Source organism: Salvia splendens, chromosome 11 (genome assembly GCF_004379255.2).
Source record: "Salvia splendens isolate huo1 chromosome 11, SspV2, whole genome shotgun sequence".
NCBI classification, from domain to species: domain Eukaryota; kingdom Viridiplantae; phylum Streptophyta; class Magnoliopsida; order Lamiales; family Lamiaceae; genus Salvia; species Salvia splendens.
The window spans coordinates 243,140-265,157 of record NC_056042.1 but is presented as its reverse complement, the minus strand read 5'-3'; the positions used below and the strand labels follow the sequence as shown (position 1 = coordinate 265,157).

The window sequence follows — 22,018 nt, the reverse complement described above, 5'->3', positions numbered from 1 at the left end:
GAAAAGAGAGTCACGCGCTAGAGAGAGACAAGAGTGGAGCGAGTGAGAGAGGGTGGAGAAGTAGAGCGAGTGGCATTCAAATCGAGAGAACCCTAATCTCCCAATTTGGGGGAAAAACATCGTCGACTCGCTCAAACCCTCGCGTGGATTTGCAGTTCTGAAGATCCCTACTATAAAAATCGCAGGTAATCACCACTCTCCGCCTCCACAACTACTTATTCCCTCCTCACTTTCTCCCTCCTTTTCTCTTCTGCTCAAACAATTCGACAATTTCTTGCTTAATGATTAATATCTCAATAAACTGAAAAAGTTTCCTTAATTTCCTGCTCCAATCCATCATCCATGCCGCTTTTTATCCATATTTTTTGTCTTATTTTTTCTTCTTCTAGTGAATTGCCTTTTCCTGAATGTAAGATTTTTCTCGTGCTATAGCCTCATTCTGTGTGGCGGCAGCTTTATAATGTAGAGAGCTGCCATTATAGTGTGTTATCTATGGCTAACTACTTGATGTTAAAATTGGAGAAGCTAAGACTGAGTAAAGGTGGTTCTTTTGTGCTTTGCTGCAGAGAGCTGCCATTTATAATGAATGTGCTATCAATGGCTAACTACTTGATGTTAAAATTGGAGATGCTAAGACTGAGTAGTTGTGGTTCGTTCCTCTAGATTATGCAGTTTCTATGTGGAACTCATGTGTTGATAGAGTCATATAGGTCATGCGAGTTTTTCGTTTCTATGGCACTTCCAAAAGTTGCATAGTGTATTCTGATGTGCTGTATAACTGTATTAGTAAAAAAAATGTGTTTTTTTACTCTGAATTGAGTTTCAGTGACCTCCTCTGAGAATGAGCTAAATCACTTACGGCAATCTTTCCTCTTTGTGATTTCCAACAGCTCTTCTAATTCAGCTTGGGCATTACTGAAGAATTTGTTGTTTGTGTAAAAATTTTCTGACACATCACACATGCTTTTTAATGGTCATTTTGCTTCTATTTACTGGTTTGATTTTATTGTATGTCTGTGTACATAATGGTGAATGTTGTGGTTGTTTCTTGATGCTGATGGTGCACTGCAATGACAAAAGAGGGTATGAGAATTCAAGGAGTAAAGGGCAATCTTACTATTATCTGTTTTATATATAGTGCTCCTTTTTCTTTTTTTTTTTCTTTTTCTTGTGGCATCGAAATGAAAAAATAAACGCAGAACTGTGTCAAAGCTCATAACTTTATTGCTCTATAGAGCTCAAACTCATGTTCAATTTTCCAGGTCGCTAGAAAACAGCTTATTACAGGAAAAAAGGTTGGTGTGTCATGGATATAGATCTTAGGTTGCCTTCTGGTGAACATGATAAAGAATTGGAAGAGCCTAATGGTATTGTTAATATGCTAGACGAGGAAGAGAAGCCTCTCAATGTAGATGGAGTGGGTGAGAGTATGGGAGATGAGGACAAGTTGCATATTGAAGATGTGGATGACGTGAATTCTCCCTTACCTGATATTGATTTTAAAGATGTGACGATTCTTGAGCCACTTCCTGGTATGGAATTTGGGTCTCATGGGGACGCCTATGCTTTCTATCAGGAATATGCAAGATCTGTGGGATTTAATACTGCAATTCAGAATAGCCGTCGTTCAAAAACATCAAGGGAATTCATCGACGCAAAATTTGCATGCTCTAGATATGGAACAAAGCGTGAGTATGAGAAATCTTTGAACCGCCCACGCAGTAGGCAAGGAAGCAATCAGGATGCTGAGAATGCTCCAGGTCGTCGAGCATGTGCCAAGACAGATTGTAAAGCAAGCATGCACGTTAAGAGAAGGTCTGATGGGAAATGGATAATCCATAGATTTGAGAAAGAGCATAACCATGAACTGTTACCTGCCCAAGCTGTAAGTGAACAGACCAGAAGGATGTATGCTGCAATGGCTAGACAGTTCGCTGAATATAAAAGTGCAGTCGGTCTTAAACATGACTCCAGAAGCCAATTTGAAAAAGGCAGGAGTATGGCAATGGATGCAGTGGAGGCGAGTGCTATGCTTGAGTTTTTCGTCCATATGCAGACTCTAAATCCAAACTTCTTTTATGCAGTGAATGTTGGCGAGGATCAACGTTTGAGGAGTCTATTATGGATTGATGCCAAAAGCAGGCACGACTATCCCAATTTCAGTGATGTTGTATCTTTTGATACAAGCTATATCAGAAACAAGTATAAAATGCCTCTAGCTCTGTTTGTTGGGGTCAACCAGCACTACCAGTTCATGCTACTTGGATGTGCTTTGGTGTCTGATGAAAACGCTGCGACGTATTCATGGGTCATGCAAACATGGTTGAAGGCTATGGATAGTCAGGCTCCAAAAATTATGCTCACTGAACAAGACAGATTTATGAAATCTGTTATTTCAGATGTTTTGCCATCCACACTTCATTTTTTCTCTTTGTGGCATATAATAGGAAAGATTTCAGAAACACTGAATAATGTAATTAAACAGAACGAAAAGTTCATGTCAAAATTCGAAAAATGCATTTATAGGTCATGGACAGAGGAGGAGTTTGAAAAGAGGTGGCGCAAGCTGGTGGACAGATTCGAACTGAAAGAGAACAGGTTGATCCAGTCATTGTATGAAGATCGCAAAATATGGGTGCCTAACTTTATGAAAGATGGATTTTTTGCTGGGATGTCGACAGGTCAACGATCAGATAGTGTGAATTCTTTCTTTGACAAGTATGTTCATAAGAAGACAACTGTGCAAGAGTTCATTAAACAATATGATGTCATTCTGCAAGATAGGTACGAAGAGGAAGCGAAGGCCTCTTCTGATACATGGAATAAACAGCCTGCTTTGAAGTCTCCTTCACCTTTTGAGAAGCATGTAGCTAGCCTTTATACTCATTCTGTATTTAGGAAATTTCAAGTCGAGGTATTGGGCGCAGTAGCTTGTATACCTAAGAAAGAGGAACAAGTTGATGCGGTGGTCACTTTCAAAGTACAAGATTATGAGAGGAATCAGGAATTTGTTGTCACATTGAACGAGTTGAAATCCGAAGTGTCCTGCATATGCCGCTTATTTGAACTGAAAGGTTTCCTTTGTAGACATGCAATGATTGTTCTTCAGATCTGTGGCATCTCAGCAATACCATCACAATATATTTTGAAACGGTGGACCAAAGACGCCAAGAGCAGATACTCAATTGGGGAAGGGTCCGAGCAGGTGCAGTCAAGGCTGCAGCGGTATAATGATCTTTGTCAAAGGGCTATGAAATTGAGCGCAGAAGGATCATTGTCACAAGAGAGTTACAATCTGTCTCTTCGTGCACTTGATGAAGCTTTTGAGACCTGTTTGAATGCCAACTACTCCAATAAGAATCTTCTAGAAGCGGGGCACTCTGCTTCCCCAGGTATTTTGTGCATTGAAGAGGACATTCAAAATGGAAGTTTGAGCAAGACAAATAAGAAGAAGAATGCAACTAAGAAAAGAAAGGTTTGTCTTGAACGAATCTAAAACATATCCGTTTCCGCATTCTATGTTTTAAAGTAACGCATTATCTGCTTTGCAGGTTAACATGGAACAGGATGTTATTACAGTTGGCACAACAGATAGCTTACAACAAATTGTACGTCAATGTTATTGTGTGCTTACTTTTCTATAGAAATTCATCTTAGTTGATATCTACTAGAAATGAAGAAAAAAAATCCATCTGCAGTTTCACCTGCTACATTTCTTGTTCTAAATCAGTCCATGTTTGAATGCTAGGAAAAATTGAGTTCTCGACCTGTAAATCTGGACGGATTTTTCAGCCATCACCAAGGTGCTCCGGGAATGGTAAGGAACATACTTTGAATTACGCAAGAAAACTGATGTTCGAATTATCTCACTGTCTCTATTTGAATGGTACAGCTGAACTTAATGGGCCCCACACGCGATAGTTACTTCGGGAACCAACCGGCCATTCAGGGACTAGTACGTCATATTATTTTGACTAACAAAAAAAGATACGTTCTTGATTATTTCTGGTAATAATGGAAATCTGAAGTTATTATCTTCTTTAGGGCCAGCTGAACTCTATTGCACCTACTCATGACAGTTACTATGGTACTCAGCCTGCCATGCCTGGAATGGTATCTTGTTTCTCTGTGCAGCTCTTTCTTTTTCCTTGCTTCGATCCGCTTATGATTTTCATGGTCTTTCTTGAAGGGGCATATGGAATTCTTCCGCAATACAAATTTTGGCTATGGCATTCGGGTTAGTTTGTAGGATGGTTAGCTTGATTTCAATTGTTCTTGCTATCCCACCAATCTGGGCCTTACCTATGTATCACTTTCCATAGCAGGACGATCCCAACGTGAGAACTTCCCAGTTGCACGACGATGCACCAAGACACGCGTGAGAAAATCAGTCTCTCATTCAATGGTAGGTAATGATGTTTCACAGCTCAACCTTTCATTTTCATGCGCTGCTTGGGGTTGGTATTGACTGATATACATACACCATTGTATAGAAGCATGGCAGGCTAATTTGTCGAGCGCGTTGGTATCCGTACAGACTGATTGATGCATAACAAGAGGATGAGTGAAGAGTGTGTGCCAAATGGGAGAGCATCTATTGATTTTAACTGTACAGTAAGTGAACATAGATTAAGCAGCAGCATTTAACTTTGTTGTCCCTCCGGCACGGTGCTGTAGCAGCATCAGCAGCTTCGTCGTTTCTGGCCGCGGCAGCGTCGCTGTGTTGTAGCGATAGTAGCAAGTTGTATCTGTAGTTAACTTACGGTAAATCTAGGATTCCTGTGAAGAAGAGAGCATTGTTGAGTTGATGTTTGTTGTGTTACCACATTAAATATCTATCTTTAATTCTATATTTACCTATGTAAAGTTCTGGTTTTTATTATAAATATTAATCATGATGTGTTATGTACTAATATGTTGTTTTATAATGAAGAAATTTGAATTGATGAAAACTAGTTGAGTCCAAAAAAGGAAATATTTTATCCTTTATCAATATTAATTAAAGTTTCAATATTTATAGCAAATTAATTACTGAATTGGTAAAAGTTAAATCAGGAATGGCCGAATGATACTTATTTTTGTAATGACTTTTATTATACTCCATGAAATGTTATTTTTAATCTTTAGGTTTTATTGGTTCAATCAATTATGATTATATTCTTTAGGATTTAATATTTTTCTATTTAATTGGTTACCATTCTACCAGACTCACGCAAACATATATGAAACGATTTTTTGGGTAGAAGTACTTCAGCCGTTAATTTTGACATTCTAAAAATATAGTGCTACTACTACTTAAAAATTAATCGCATGCTCACAACATGCATAAATACAAATATAAAAATATATGAATTGTTACAACATGTATAAATTAAAATATATAAATATATGAATTGTTAGGCCAATTACATCATTACTTGCAACTTATGCACAAGTACGGATTTGATCACGCCCACAGACAACAAAGGATTAGCAAATTGTTTAATGTGAATGTGACATTGAAAGATATTCTTCACACATCTTTGACTAATATTAAGACATGATAAAAAGGCTTCACACTCTCATCCTCCTCACTAAGTCATATGATCCATTATATAGTGCTGATGGTTTCTAGGTTTCTTCCTTTCCATCTCTCTCTCTCTCACGCACTATTGATCTTTTATATTGTATATATATATACATACATATACAATGTGTCATCTTCTATTGCTTATACTATCATAATCTAAAATCAAGACCAAATCTCCACCATTAGATTTCAAAATGAGTGGATGAAATTAAATCTTACGAATTTCAATAAATAGTAGACAAAATATCAACAAAAGGGTAAGATCATCATTCTATTATCATATCATAATTTTTGTATTTTTTTATATCAACATAGTGTATTACAAATATCAACACAATGACATGAGTATTTCAACACAAGTACACGAAAATATCAACACAGTTTTATTGAGATTTTACATGCATTATGTTGAGATTTTACATGCATTATATTGAGATTTATATACATTATATTGAGATTTTTTTATGTATTTGTTGATAAAAATCTGCTTATCAACATATACGAAAACTGAAATAAAAATCATCAAATTTCATCATCCGAACGTCGTCGGAACATATGCAATTGAGATCTCGTTAGAATCCTTATAAAATTACCTTTAAATTTGATATATTTTTTGTGAAAAAATAATTTAAATCGAGTGAGTTACGTATATTTAAAGTTTTGGGATAATTTTAATAAGAGATAATTGACATTAATACCCTTTAATTTTATTTAATAATTATTTAAATTTAAATATAATCTACTTGGCATTATATCAACCACTAGATCTCCTAATCTATTGATTAAAAATTAGTCTTAATTTTGGATTGCTAATTAGTTAACAATTGATCACATCCCCATATACAAGAGTCTCATTATTCACAAATCCACTTCATATACAACGAATTATAAAAGTACACAATTTATCGACTTATTTTCCGATGACATTATAACCGACAAATATACACTCAGGGGAGTGTTATATTGGCAACTCAATGCTTATTGCTAACTACAATGAAATAATAGCCCTTAGATATTCAAATCAATGGCCTAGATCATCAGCCTCGAAATGTCAATACCATTAAAAAAAACGTCAATAAGGGTATTAAGGTCAATTTACAACAAATTAGTTGTAACTAACTTTTGAAAAATATCACATAACTTTAAAACGCACATAACTTTCTCGCTTTAAATTATTTTTTCGCACAACATATATCAAATTAAAGATAATTTCATAAGAATTCTAACGAGATCTCACTTGCATATGTTCCGATGTCAAAATTTGAAAAAAAAATTAAAAATTTTCATTTTTTCGTACAGCAACAAATGTCAACATAATATGCAAAATATGTCAATATAATATATATAGAATGTCATTCTTAAAGTAATGTGTTAACATTCTCAAAGCATTGTGTTGGTATTTTCAAAACACTATATTGACATTTTTATCCAAAACCCTAATTTGGTAGTTTTTTTATCTATTTTTATTTAATTAATAAAAATGAAAAGTACACGTGGCAAATTTTAGACCACTAGATTTCTAAAATTCTATGGTCTTAAATTAGTTGTAGTTAACAACTAAAGAGTGAGTTAGCAATTAATCACTCCATCCCCTGTAAAGAGTGAGTTAGCAATTAATCACTCCCTCCCCTGTACACTCATGTATTAAATTTTATACATTGATTATGATTTTATAAGATCGATCGAATGAGTCAAGATTCGAATTCGAACACTCGGAAATAGTAATAAAATTACAAATATATCAACCACCGAATTTTGAACCGTCAAATAATTTGACACAAAGTTTTGAATGGTATAGAAAATGAAAGTATACAAATCAAATGAGTTGATCGAATTTTCTCAAGTCAATGATTCAATAGATACTAAGTATTATTCCAATGAGAAAAAAACAAAGAAGGATGAGATCATTGCTTTCATACACGATCGATATTTGTTGCTTCGTGGAAGTATCACCACCCCCACCTTTTAGCTTCACTACCACCAAACATTTCATTTATGCATTTAATCTTTAGGTCTTTCTTTGACTTGTTCCATCTTCAACTATTTCATAGATCTCTTTTTTTTCTCTCTAATAAGTCCTTTATTAGTACTACATACTAATGTGGGAGGTTTAATTTACTTAATTTTACCTTTAATCATTGTATAAATAATCAGAAGGTATTATTTCGATCAAAGGTAATTTTCATTTAATGGACAAATATAACTTATTTTGAAATCATATTACTATTTAGTTTATTGTAAACACTATTTTGATGAAAAAGTTAACAAGGTCAAAAATGATAAGATAAGATTATCTAATTACATAATCATGTACATGTTGACGATTCTTTATTATCATCTTAAACCAATAGTGATTTGTTTGTTGGTAATGCCTCGTGTCTGCTAAACCCTAATACTTTTATAAATCACATAAACTTTTAATTTCATCAATCGTCATCCATATATATATATTTATTTATTTATATTACTAAAAAGCACAAAAAGAAGACTTAAAAGACCAAGACTAGCTAGCTAACTCCCACTATATATAAATACTTCAATCCAATGACTCAAACCCCCCTCTCCTTCCATTGTTCATCTTCTCTAGAGAGAGCAAAACATATATAGCTCTCAAAAATCTCTATGGCTATTAGCCAAACCATGTCAAACCCTAGTGATTGGCTATTCCAACCCTACCAAAATGATTTCTCTCAAAACATCAATACTTCTCCCACTGCTGCCCTAGCCAACGGCTCGAGCAGCAGCAGCAGTAATAACAACAACAACAACAATAACCACTTAAGCCCTGAGGAAGGCCGCGTGGCCAAGCCAGCGCGAAGGCGGTCTAGGGCCTCAAGGAGGACCCCCACCACCCTACTCAACGCCGACGCGGCCAACTTCAGGGCCATGGTGCAGCACTTCACCGGGGGCCCCGCCGCCGCCTCATTGGCAGCCGGGCAGCACCCGATCCCCAACCGCGTTGCGAGCTACGTGAACCACGTGGCTGTTGCGGCGGCAGCGGGTGGTTTCCACGTGCAATATCCACAGCAGCAGCCGCAGAGTATGTTTGTGATGGACAACGGCGGCGGTGGTGGTGTGCCGCCGCAGACGGCGGCGGGGAATGGGATCAATTATGGCAACTTTATGGTTTGATTTGTTGGGGGAAATTAGTTGGTGATGACTTTTCTTTGTAAATTCTTTCTTCTTTTCACACTTGACTTTGTTTCTTTTATCTTTTGATTTATTTTGGTGTTTTTTGGATCCTTTTGTAATGAAAAGAATCTTGTATGTTGTGTTATGTTTTTTTTATTTGGATTGCTTTTGCTAAAGTAGATGGTGGTAATTTTACAATGTTTTTAGGAATTTGTTGTGGAGTTGATAATGTTACGTTGTGATGCGTGTCTAGCTAGTATGTTGATGGTTGTTACACTAATTAAATAGTACTATTAGTACAAAGGCTATTGCTACATTTTATAGAATTTTCTAAAACTTTTTAGTAAATTAAACACTAGCTATCTTTCATTCGTCTAATATGAGATTGTCATTAATTAATAATTCTATAAGCAAATAATTTTTTGTTCTTGATCCGACGTACAACATATTGTTTAAATAATTAATGTTTAAACAAGTGGGGTGTGTCTTCACATGTGAGCATATAAAAGGGGCCACACTTTACACAGACGACACATTCCCAATTAATATTGAAGCCTTTTTTGTATAAATCCAAAATACAATGTAAAAATATCATTGAAAATATTGGAAGGGTAATTACACCTATTATGCATTGTGAAAACCAAATAGTATTAGAATTTAAACATTTTATAATTAATTAATATATACTCCGTAGTTAGAGATCCCAAATCTAAATTCAATAACAAAAATTAAGAAAAGAGACCATGGTTTCTTTTCAACCAACCTCCAACTTTTGCTTTCCCATAGTTGAGACTTTCAGTAGTTATGCAATTAGACCAATGTGAATTGGATTCAAATAACCTTTCACAATTTAAGACATAAATTTAATAAAAAAAACGAAATACATCTTAACGATAACAAAAGCATGATATCTAAGGGGGAAATTTACATCATTAACACAAATTTAATATATGTGACAAGGTTTGTAATATAATTAGCGATGTATACCTAAAATTCGATGAGAAAGTAATTGTCACGCACACTTCTATGCATATAGAGGCACACTAGCCAAAAAGTTGCAAAAGTTAGAAGTTTATTAAATATTAATACCACTAGATATATGGAACCAAATTCAAGCCGTGATATTATGCCTCTTCCCTTAAAAAAAACCAAACAAACAAACAAACAGTTTTAATAAATATATACAGAAAGTAATGGTTTAGTTAAATTTTAAAAATTACCACTCCATTTTAATAATTTATCAATAATTTCAAATTGATTTTTTAGAAAGAGTGAACTACATAAAATGTATCTGAAGTTCCATTTGTTTCACTCCAGACCCCTGACTAAAAAAAATATCGCCACAAGTCTCTGGCCTTTAACATAATCACATATCATGTTTTTCGGACTAAAAGGCCCTGCAGCCCTAAAAGGGCATTATGGGCATATCACATGGAGTTCTGCAGTGGCGGCCTGCAACCTGACGCGATTTGACGTCTGTTCGTCAGCCGTCAGTTATGATGGTTGTGCGTCAGCGGCGGTCTGTGTACAGAGACACCACATATACACGCCATGTATACCATACTCCATTCGTGATTTAACAAATACATTTCAAAAATTTCACAATATATGCTGCTAATTTTTATTAGTTAATAATATCTGTATAATTCAAAATATATGTTACACTTGTCGAAATAAAGGCACCCTCCTTTATGGAGTGCATAATTATTCAAATATTATTTCTTAAAATTTCACCACTTTCTTGTTAGTCATGATTCTTGACATATCACTTAATAATAGCGACGAAAATTAAAATAAAACAATACTCCATATGATTTGGATTCGTAAGTCGTAACTGTTTAATTAATTAGTGTTTAACCAACTGAAAAAAAAATTTACACTTAAAATTTAAAATAGAGAAATAGTGTTTTTCTAAGGTAATATACTTTATTCTTAATCCGTTCATAATTAATGGAGTAGTTATATTATTCTATTAAATTAATTCTTTGATATTGTTAATGTTTAATATTTAATGCTGTTTTTTATCAACTATCATAAGATTCAAAAATATGGGTAGTGAACAAATAGAATATGACGAGCCCGTGAATTTTATTCCTTATTATTCAACGAACGTTTAGTATTAAATTTATTAGTAATAATTTATTGAATTTCAGACAATAAAATTTGCCTAATTCAAAACAATACTCCATATGATTTGGATTCGTAAGTCGTAACTGTTTAATTAATTAGTGTTTACCCAACTGTCTACACGTAAAATTTAAAATAGTGAAATAGTGTTTTTATAAGGTAATATACTTTATTCTTAATCTGTTCATAATTAATGGAGTAGTTATATTATTCTATTAAATTAATTCTTTGAATATTAAATTAATTCTTTGATATTGTTAATGTTTAGTATTTAATGTTGTTTTTTATCAACTATCATAAGATTCAAAATTATGGGTAGTGAACAAATAGAATATGACGAGCCAGTGAATTTTATTCCTTATTATTCAACGAACGTTTAATATTAAATTTATTAGTAATAATTTACTGAATTTCAGACAATAAAATTTGCCTAATTCAAAATTAGAAGACTAATTTGCGAGTTCAATAAATTATGCAGAATTTTTCTTTTCTAAAAATATGAAAATATATAATTTCTTGTCTCTGACAATTGAAAGAATTTCCCCAAAATATGCCACGAATCAATGTTAATAAGAACAAAAAGAGAGAATTTTTTTTTAAAAAAAAAACTAATCTGCCTCTTCCTCTTCGTCCTCCTCCTTGTACAGGACCAAATGCGTCTGCGTCTTCGTCATATCTCCCTGCGCCGCGGTGGCAACGAAGGAGGGCGAATTGTGGCTCGGAGAGGCGGCGCCGGTGATCGGAGAAGAGAGATTCATCAGCGCCAAGCAGCCCTCGCTCCACGTCCTTCGGATCGGATAGGAGATTGAGTTTACAATTGGAAATAATTAACTCCTATATAAGGGAGGAAATTACAAATAAACTCCTATACTATAGATAGGAGGAAATAACGGATAGGAGATCAATTGGAAATAATTAACTCATATATAAGAGAGGAAATTACAAATAAACTTCTATACTATAGATAGGAGGAAATAGGGGGAGGCAAGGATACCGCGCCATCCTGGAGGTCTTGAGTTCGACTCCTGTATGGCGCAACTTGGGATTAATTTCCCTGTGGGCCTGAACAAGGCTTGTTTCCTTGGGGCTTTGCAAGCTTACGGGCCTGGACCCGTCTGAGGGTGTGCAACTTACGGGCCTGGACCCGGTTGGGGGAGGCTAGTTCGTGGGGTCACGAGGGGCTGGGGGAGGCTAGTTCGCTTGACAATGTATCTCGAACTCGAAAAATAAAAATAGGAGGAAATAATTACAGTTGATGTCAAGAGGGATCGAACTCGACACCTCATGCAATAATGTCTAAGCTCTTTACCGCTAGGACAAAGGCTCTGGACGAAAATTATGCAGCTTGTTTTTATAACTATATATGTTGCAATAGTTATTTATTTCATTTATTTGTGAATCTGCAAGCTACATGCTGTATGTATTGATTTGATAAAAGTGCAGAGCTAATGTCTGCAAAAGTGCAGAGTAGGCCTGCAAGTGTTGGTAATATGACTGAAATGCCCTTCAATGCATTTGGGCATTTTCGTCCGGAAAATGGCTACAAATATACGATATGTGATTATGTTAAAGGCCAGAGACTTGTGGTGATATTTTTTTTTGTCAATGGTCTGAAGTGAAACAAATGGAAAAGTCAGAGACATTTTATGTAGTTCACTCTTTTAGAAAAAAGATCTTTTATGAAATTAGTCTCTATAAGTGAGAAAAGTTAAGAAATTATAAAATAGAAACGGTTATAAAATATAAAGTATCAAAAATGATTAGTAATTACCATATTATAAATCTACAAAATGATGAAATATGTGATTGGAATAACGATTAAATTTATATGTCGTGAGATAGTACTATTTATGTATATAGTAAATATAAATTTTAATGTATATATTTAAATGAAAAAATACTACTATCTTTTATCCAGACTCCAGAGTATAAAAATTTTGCTTATTAAAAAAATAAAAAATACATATAAAATAAAATATCTGAAATTGTATGTTCAAAATAAAATTCAGGTCGGCAGTTTAAGAGTATATTCGTTTTTCCTTCAGTAATTTATTAGCAGCTGAAAAAATCAAGCAAAAGAATTTGCAGAAATCGAAACCGCCGACGGCTGAGATGGTTGATAGCGGTGTTGCTGCGGCGGCGACGGAGCAGAGGCAGACCATCACCACCAGCACTGCTGAGAGCACCAAGAGCGACGCCGTCAACGCTCCTTCTTCGTCTGACCGCCCAATTCGTGTCTATGCCGACGGGATCTACGATCTGTTTCACTTCGGCCACGCTCGCTCCCTCGAGCAAGCCAAAAAATCGTATGATTTCGTGCTTTGATCTGATATTTAATTCATTTTTTTGGTTGATTCAGCTTTTCCAGTTCAATTTTGTGCTTGATTTATCAAGTGTGTTTAATAATTCATTTATCTTTTGTAGGTTTCCGAATACTTACTTGCTTGTTGGATGCTGCAATGATGAGGTTACACACAAGTTCAAAGGGAAGACTGTTATGACTGAATCGGAGCGTTATGAATCCCTTCGCCATTGCAAGTTTGTTCATTTCTGTGCTCCTTTCTCTTTTACTGGTTTTCCTATGTTCATGATTGCCTAATCTCGATTTAGATTTCGCCTCTATTAGCTGTTAGCTGGAGAATCTGCTGATACTTGATGCATCTTCATCTTATTAGGATGTTGGATTTGATTCATTTCGTTGTGGCTTGAATAGTGAAGTTGGTGTCTAGTTGAATTTACACTTGTCTTATTTGCTATGGCAGGTGGGTAGATGAGGTTATTCCTGACGCCCCATGGGTGATTGATCAAGAGTTCTTGGACAAGCACAACATTGATTACGTTGCTCATGATTCTCTCCCGTAAGTGTTACTTATCAAGTTAATTCATTTCCGATAGAATCTCGGATTAGACTCGGTACTGGTGTTGAAAAATTAAATGCACGTGTGAGAAGTTGGTGATCCCTTGGTTCCATCTATTACCTTTCGGCCTACTAACTTTTTTTTCCCGTTCCGTTTCTGTATTATTTTTATGTTGCTAATGCTATTCTACCTTAGCACATGTTTCCTTATGCCATGCCTATGTCAACTTCTTGGAGAGTGTTGGTTATTAAAGGCTTAGGCTCTTGTGGTTTGCTAGTCTAGGTCATTTATGCACCTCTGTTGATACATGAATTGGTGAAAGTCGTTGCATTCATATTCTAACTTAATTTATTGTTCTTGCTGTCATGATCCCATATTCCTGATTTAGTTATATGTGGACTTGAAAATGATGAGATCAGAATTGGTAGTATTAAATTTTATGACTTTATACCTCTAAATGGATGTAATCTTTTATTGCAGTTATGCTGATGCAAGTGGAGCTGGCAACGATGTTTATGAATTTGTAAGATGGGAGTCTGTTTAAAGATTATTTTTTTCTTCATAATATTATGATCTTATTCACCACAGTTAACTGGTGATGTTTTTTTTCCCAGTTAGTTGACACTTGGTTATCATACTTAACTACTTGTGTAGGTCAAAGCTGTGGGGAGGTTTAAAGAGACCAAAAGGACTGAGGGGATCTCTACATCGGACATCATTATGCGGATAGTAAAGGATTATAACCAATATGTGATGCGTAATTTGGACCGTGGATATTCGAGAAAGGAGCTTAATCTTAGCTATGTTAAGGCATGTTCTCCCCATCCTCTTAAGTTCTTTCTTTGACAAAGATATAATAATAATTAGAAGCTCGTGATATTTTCTCATTTAGAAAATTCATATTTTTGTTTTATTTTTACAGGAAAAGCGACTAAGGGTAAATATGCGACTAAGGAAGCTGCAAGAAAAAGTTAAGGAGCATCAAGAAAAGGTTGGGGAGAAGGTACAGCTTCTTTTCTTCTGCAATCCAATTTTAGTGCATTATTTACATAGATCTTGGTATAGAACAAATTTTTTCGTAAAAAGATTTGTCTCTGTCAACTTTTAGAAGAAAATGACACATTGGGAAAAATCGTAGCTATGAAGTGGAGCAATTATATTTGTTTTGATGTACCACTTTTCCTCTCCTTTTTGTTTGCAAAATAATTTGGGAACTGCTATTTGGCTTTTGTGGAACCTAAAGTGTGTGTCAATGCTTGTTCTCCAGCTTCCTTTTTTTGTGCTAAAAGGCTTTCTTGAACCAAAACTTCAACGTAGAACCCTCACAAGTTGATTAGTATGTGGGATCCTTTTACCTGAAAGGATGGATAACCCATTCCATCTACACAGCATGCTATACGTATTCCAGTCCTCCCAACACTTTATTATTTACATCTTCAATTTATTTACCTTTCCTTGATCTAATAGTTTCTTCATACCAACCACCTTGCTATGATTTACTGACTTGTATCTATGATTTGTAACCCACACAAGTGCAGTTCATCACTAATCTATTTAGGCTATTATATGTTCTATCAGTCCTTTCTTATTCGTTTTTACATGTGTCACGCACGACATCATTTCCAACTTCCTCTCTCAGATACAAACAGTAGCTAAAACAGCTACCATTCGCCGAGACATGTGGGTTGAAAATGCCGACAGACTGGTTGCTGGATTCCTCGAGATGTTTGAGGAACGTTGTCACAAAATGGTGAGCTGCAGTCTGACGCATATATTATTCCTTGCTGCCATCTTTAACTTTTCCGCTTCTCTGTGTGTCTCAGGGAACAGCCATTAGGGACCGGATTCAAGAGAGTTTAAGGGGACAGAATGGAAGCGGCTTACTGGACTACGGGGAAGAAGGCGACGACGAAGAGTACTACTACGATTCCGACGAAGAGTACTATGATGATGATGAATACTACGACAGTGATGATAAATAACTGTCTTGTGCATTAAGTTGTGATTAGTTGTACCGTGCGCTGCTTGCTGACTTTTCATACAATAGAGGTGGAGTAGTGTGATTGATTAAGTATCAGTTTGAGATTTTGGATTGTTGATTGATTATTTTCTTTTCTGTGTGTTCCATGTGGTTATAGTTTATAGGGCTATGCCAAATCTTGTCTTTTGTATGTTTGCATTATTGTCAGAAGCTCAGCCCTTGATAATGTATCTTGGTTTGTCTCCACAATGGCAAGATTACATTGTATTCATGATTATCCATCTCGAATGCACTTTGTGACTAATTAAATCTATACAAACTTTTTGGCATGGAGTTTAAGAAAGGGATGTCGAGTGTGTTAAATAAATAGATAAAAATGTAAGAGATAATAAAGTAAAAAAATGAATAATGTAGAGTTTATAAAGTAAGAAAAAAAAAGTTACTATATTTGGAATGACCCAACTACAAGGGAACTTTCTGAAATGAAAAAATAACTTAACTATAAGGGAACAGACGTAGTATTAAATTAATATGAAGTTACAGTATTGAGTCTATTGACCTCGACTTGCACAATACTATTCATATTCAATTCACGCATTAATCTAGAGATAAATATTACTCCGTTTTCTTGTAGATTTCATTGATAAGTCAAAGTGGTAAATAATTTGGCGACATTTGTTTCTCCACTCCAAATTTCAAATGTCAGTTCCTAAGATATTCCTCAACACTAATCATATCGAATATTAAATCATCTTGTCACAGTGTTTAATTCCAAAAATTACAAATCTCATCTCTCTCTATTTATACACACAAACATTCGTTCTAAATTTCTAACACTCTTCAAGAGAATTCATAGATATATTACAAAAAAAAAGAGAATATATAAATAATTTGATAAATGGCGGGAAAATTGATATCTCCATCGACGAAATACGCCTTCCTCGCCGCGATCGTGTGGCTGCCGGCGGCGGCGACGGCGGAGTGCACGTGCGAGGCGGAGGAGGAGGGCCGGGACAAGAGCCTCGCGCTCAAGTACAAGATGGTGGCAGTGGCGTCGATCCTGGCGGCAAGCGCGGTGGGCGTTTGCCTCCCCGTGGTGGCGAGGGCGGTTCCGGCGCTTAGCCCCGAGGTATTCTTCTTAGTGAAGGCGTTCGCGGGTGGGGACAGGAGAGGCTGGTGCCTGTCCACATGCATGGCCAACACGGCCATACGCATGTGGCGGTGGCGCTAGTAGGCGACACGAACCTCCTACGCCACCGTGTCATCTCACAGGTGACTTTGTCGTGTTTATGTTTAGAATATTGATCTATTACGTTCACAGTCATGCTAACAATTAAAAAATCGTGAAAGTTATGATTTAATTAACATTTTTAGTCACGTAACTAGACCAGAATTTGACTAAGTGATTATTATTAAAAAAAATATTTTTTGCTACGTGCCGCCCTATTAATTAGTTTTGAGAGTTTTGAATTTTGTAATATCGTAGTATAAGCATAAATTCGAGGACCTATGCCATCGCGGGCAATCACTACGTCGCCCGACTCTATTTATTAGTGGTCAAATTCAAAAAGTAAAGGAAATTCATGGTTGCTACTTTCTACTTTGTGAAAATTCAACTATTACGAACTATTTCCTTTGTCTGCTATTAAATGTCACACTTTAATCTGATACAGATTTTAAGAAATACTCTCTCCGTCCCAAAAAGATTGTCTCATTTACTTTTTCACACTCGTTTTGTAATAATAATAATAAATAATTAAAGTAGAGAGGAAGTAAATTAAAATAGAGAATAATGTAGAGAATAGTCTTACCTATATTATTCTCTCTCTTATTTTACTCTCTTTCAATTTTACCTATTTATTATTATTTTGCAAAACGAGTGCAAAAAATGAACTGGGACAATCTTTCCAGGACGGAGGGAGTATATAAAAAGTAGGTTGAAAAAACTAATAGAATGTAATTTCTACTTTTATAATAAAATGTGAGAGATATGAGTTAATGAAATGAAATGTCAATTACCAAAAGCAGTAAAAAGTAAGTGTGACAAAAATTGACGGACAGACCGAAAAAGAAACTAGTGACAATTAATGGCAGACGGAGAGAGTCAAAAGTAGTACTCCCTATGTCCCGCTTAAGATGACACGTTTTCTTTTTTAGTTTGTCCCAACAAAGATGACACATTTCCTTTTTTTGGAAACTTTCTCTCTCCAATTAATACACTCAACCATTTTTTCTCACTCCTATTAAAATATTTATCTTTATATTTGAATACTTACACCTACATTTTCTCTCCAATTAAACACTTTAAACAATAACTCCTAAAATCTCGTGGCGGCCAAGAAATGTGTCATTTTAGCTGGAACGGAGGGAGTACTAGATAGAACAAAATCATACCCCCTCCGTCCCTGAAGAGTATACACTATTTCCTATTTCGTCTGTCCCCAAAGAGTATGAACATTACAATTTTGGAAACTCTCTTCTCTCTAATGAAGTGGGAGTCAATCTCCACTAACAATACTTAAAAAACTTTTTCTATCTATCTCTCTCTTATTTTATCAATAATGCATTAAAACTCGTGCCGAACCCAAAGTTCATACTCTTGAGGGACGGAGGGAGTATGATTATTTGAAAATTGGTAAAAAAAAATACTCTCTTCGTCCCTTAAATTTTATCACACGTTAACCGGACACGCTTTTTAAGAAATGTAACGAAAATAGAGTTGAAAAAGTTAGTAGAGAGTGAGTCCTACTTTTATATATTACTCATGTGAATTGGAATGAATTAGTGTAACATGAGACCCACTATCAAATATGATAGGAAGTGAAATATAATAAATTTTGTGGGACAACAAAAATAAAAATTATGATAAAATTTAAGGAATGGAGTGACTAATGTATAATAAAAAAGTAGATAGTTTTAATGTGAATAAAACTAATGGTAGTATGGTACTACAAGAATAGTGCTTTTTTAAGTTTATAGTGTTTCTTAATATAATTTCCTTTTATAGGTGTTGGAGTTGGGAATTATTGTACGAATGTCATTATTAGAATTGCTTTATTGCTTTAGGCGCATCGGAAAGTCCAAAAACAATAAGGCCATCCACAACGTTGTTCCTATACCGTTCCTATACCGTTCCTATACCGTTCCTTAAACCACTATTTGAGGGCCCCACTGTAATTTTTTACTCCATTCCTTAACTAAGGAACGGAACCTGCAACCCTCCGTTCCTTAACCGTTCCTTAAATTACTATTCATTCAATTTCATTTTTTTTATTTCTAACCCAATTCAATTTAAATAAACACACTTTATTAAAAAACAAACACACTTTATTAAAAAACACACAACATTAAAAAAAATTAAACTTTTAGAAAAATAAAAAGCACACAATTAAAATCCTAAAAAATAAAAGTACACAATTTTAATAATTTCATCCGCCAAAATTTGCCCAAATGTGCTCAATTAGATCCTGTTGGAGTTGGGTGTGGGCACTAGAGTCGCGTGTCCTTGCACGAATAGATAACCGTTCTTGTATAGACGGATGCGGTCCACTTCGAGGCGGACTACTTGCGGTTGAGCTTCCGGGGGATTCGTCGTCGAACCAATTTCCCGCCTCGGGTCCTTTGTCTTGGACAATCATGTTGTGCAAGATTATGCACGTATACATGATGTCGACCATGTTTTCCATGAACCACGTACGAGCCGGGGCTTTGATGATGTTGAAGCGCGCTTGGAGAACCCCGAACGCCCTCTCCACATCCTTGCGAGCAGCCTCCTGCTTCTGCGCAAAAAGAGCCCGCTTTGGGTTCGCAGACCCGCTGCACGTCTTCACGAAGGTAGGCCACTTCGGGTAGATGCCATCGGCGAGATAGTACCCCATTTTATAAAGCTGGTTGTTGGCGACGAAGTTGATGGCCGGCGCTTTACCATCCAAAACTTCGGTCAAGAGGTCGGACTGGTGGAGCACGTTTACGTCGTTGTTCGACCCGGGGACCCCGAAGTACGCGTGCCAGATCCAAAGGCGGTAGTCGGCAACGGCCTCAAGTATAACGGTTGGGTGTGTGCCTTTGTGGCCGCTCGTGTAGAACCCTTTCCACGCCACCGGGCAATTCTTCCATTGCCAGTGCATGCAATCGACGCTGCCGAGCATCCCGGGGAATCCGTGCACTGTTTCGTGAAGGTCGAGCAAGAACTGACAATCGGTCGTGCTTGGCCTCCGGAGAAATTCGTCGGTGAAGGCTGCCCGGACGCCTTTGCAGAATTTGAGCAAGCACATTCGCCCAGTGCTGTCTCCGATGTGGAGGTATTCGTTGAACATGTCGGCCTTGTGAAATAAATTTGTATGTTGCCTTCACTTAATACTAATAAATCAATAAGTTGTGCATTGTGATGTGATGTTTTTACTTCACTTAATAAATCGAATGTTCAAATCATACATATAGATTTGTGAAATAACAAAATGACATCACATACTAATATAAGTGGATATTTGGAAATAAATATTCTAAATTGAACATAATTTTTAATATTCCGATCAACGTAGATATTAAGAAAGGTGTCAAAAGTGCTTATTGGTGGAAGGAATCAAGAAAAGGAGAAATTGAAGTCAACCATTGTCGAAAATTATAGGCAAGAACGAGTATTATACCATTACTAGTAAATAATATTCCAAAAACATAAGGTCTTTCCAATAAAATATCATACGATACTAATACAAAAACTTACAAATTTGTCACATTTTCAATGAAACTACGTACGAAATTAGACGATGATTCATTTTCCATTAGGGCATTTTTACTCTTCTCCTTCAACTCCTTGACATTAGCGTGGATTTTATTGTCCACATCCATCAACTCCCTAATCCCCTTCTCTATTCTATCCGCAGCCACCAGCTTCGGAGCATCTCTTCGGTAATCCATCTTGATCTCGACCGCGATCTCCAACTCGTGAACGAGTTGGAACGCATTCATCTGCTGCTCTGCAAACATCGGCCACACGGCCATCGGGACCCCACACGAAACGCTCTCCAAAATCGAATTCCATCCACAGTGCGTCATAAACCCACCCACCGCACGATGTGACAGCACTGCCATCTGTGGGGCCCACCCGATCACTCGGCCAGTCCCGGCCGTGCGGTCGAGGAACCCTCCCGGGAGCACTTTCCCGGGATTTTCGTACTCGCTGATGGCTGCCCCCGTCTCCTTGGACGGCGGCTTCCTCAGCGACCATAAAAACCGCGTCCCGCTCCGCTCCAAAGCCGTCGCTATTTCCGTCACTTGAGCCTCGTCGAAGTAGCCGTTCGTCCCGAAGCAGAGGAATGCCACGGAGGACTCGGGCTGCTCGTCGAGCCACCCGAGGATCTCCGCGCGCCGCAGGCGCGCGGCATCGTCGGCCGACTCCTCCTCGTCATGGAGGAGTGGGCCGACGGGGTAGACCGCCGGAGCGGCGGCGTCTCCGGCGAGCGCGGCGATCGCGTGCGCCTCGAGCTCGAGGAACGTGTTGACCACGATGCCGCTGACGGACCGCAGCCTGTCCGTCAGATCGAGGAAGCCGGCCTCGTTGGCGAACGCCATCGCCGGCCAGACCTTCGCCGGCACCGGATTGACGAAGGTCGGCGCCGGAACCTCGGCGTCGGAGTCGAGGTAGTCCTTCAGCGCGCGATCGCGGCGGCGGATCAGATCGGAGATGCGGAAGAGGAGGCCGAGGCCGGCGGCGCCGCAGGTGAAGAAAATGTACGACGGCGCGCCGAGCTCCGCCGCGACGTCCATCATGGAGGAGCAGAGGATGTCGAAAATGAAGCCGGAGAGGTTAGATCCGGCGGCGGCGGCGGCGGCAGCGGATTTCACGGCGGATTTCTGGCTGGAGACGATTTGGACGAGCGTGGATTTGGGGGATTTGTCGGATTCATCTCGTTCGAGTTGGACGAAATGGACGCGAGAATTTTGGGAATTTTTGATGCGAGAGGAGATTTTGGAGTCCAATTGGAGATTGAGGATTAGGATAGTGATGGAGAGGCGATCGTCACGGTCGGTTAGGAGGTTTGCTAATTTTATGGAAGCTAAGAGATGGCTAAGGACAGGGAGAGGTACAAAGATCAAGGTTGTTTTTGCTTTTGTTTCTGCCATTTTCTTGATATGAAGAATGAGAGAATAGTGTGATGCTTTGTGTTGAAGGAATGTGGTGTGTTGTTGGATTCCACTAGTCAATAGATAGTTGGCTTTTAAGTAAAGAGAAGATGTTAGTGGAAGCATAAATAGGATAGGAGTGTAGAATTGTAGTAGTATGTATTATCACTTTTATGCATAATTGCAAAGTTCTAGATGGTCCATTTAGGTTGGAGTGGAGGGTCGACT

At 37.2% G+C, this 22,018-nt stretch overlaps 4 protein-coding genes across 4 annotated transcripts; 3 read left to right on the top strand and 1 right to left on the bottom strand.

Annotated features, from left to right (window-relative positions):
* Positions 1–4,886, top strand: LOC121755511 (protein FAR-RED ELONGATED HYPOCOTYL 3-like). Its single transcript, XM_042150809.1, has 9 exons — positions 1–185; positions 1,263–3,475; positions 3,552–3,608; positions 3,749–3,817; positions 3,893–3,955; positions 4,045–4,113; positions 4,190–4,237; positions 4,323–4,405; positions 4,494–4,886. Exons 2-8 carry the CDS (start codon positions 1,307–1,309, stop codon positions 4,380–4,382), a joined length of 2,535 nt encoding a protein of 844 aa, XP_042006743.1. The 5' UTR covers positions 1–185; positions 1,263–1,306; the 3' UTR covers positions 4,383–4,405; positions 4,494–4,886.
* Positions 4,887–8,092: 3,206 nt separating this feature from the next.
* On the top strand, positions 8,093–8,877 carry LOC121753894 (VQ motif-containing protein 22-like). Its single transcript, XM_042149187.1, has one exon. It carries the CDS (start codon positions 8,192–8,194, stop codon positions 8,699–8,701), a length of 510 nt encoding a protein of 169 aa, XP_042005121.1. The 5' UTR covers positions 8,093–8,191; the 3' UTR covers positions 8,702–8,877.
* Positions 8,878–12,833: 3,956 nt separating this feature from the next.
* On the top strand, positions 12,834–15,971 carry LOC121754127 (choline-phosphate cytidylyltransferase 2-like). The gene is made up of 8 exons (XM_042149474.1): positions 12,834–13,134; positions 13,253–13,366; positions 13,591–13,686; positions 14,167–14,209; positions 14,341–14,496; positions 14,609–14,689; positions 15,326–15,436; positions 15,510–15,971. Exons 1-8 carry the CDS (start codon positions 12,941–12,943, stop codon positions 15,666–15,668), a joined length of 954 nt encoding a protein of 317 aa, XP_042005408.1. The 5' UTR covers positions 12,834–12,940; the 3' UTR covers positions 15,669–15,971.
* A 4,317-nt stretch (positions 15,972–20,288) lies between these two features.
* Positions 20,289–22,018, bottom strand: LOC121755873 (anthocyanidin 3-O-glucosyltransferase 6-like). Its single transcript, XM_042151291.1, has one exon. The coding sequence runs from the start codon at positions 21,914–21,916 to the stop codon at positions 20,387–20,389; it is 1,530 nt and encodes a 509-aa protein (XP_042007225.1). The 5' UTR covers positions 21,917–22,018; the 3' UTR covers positions 20,289–20,386.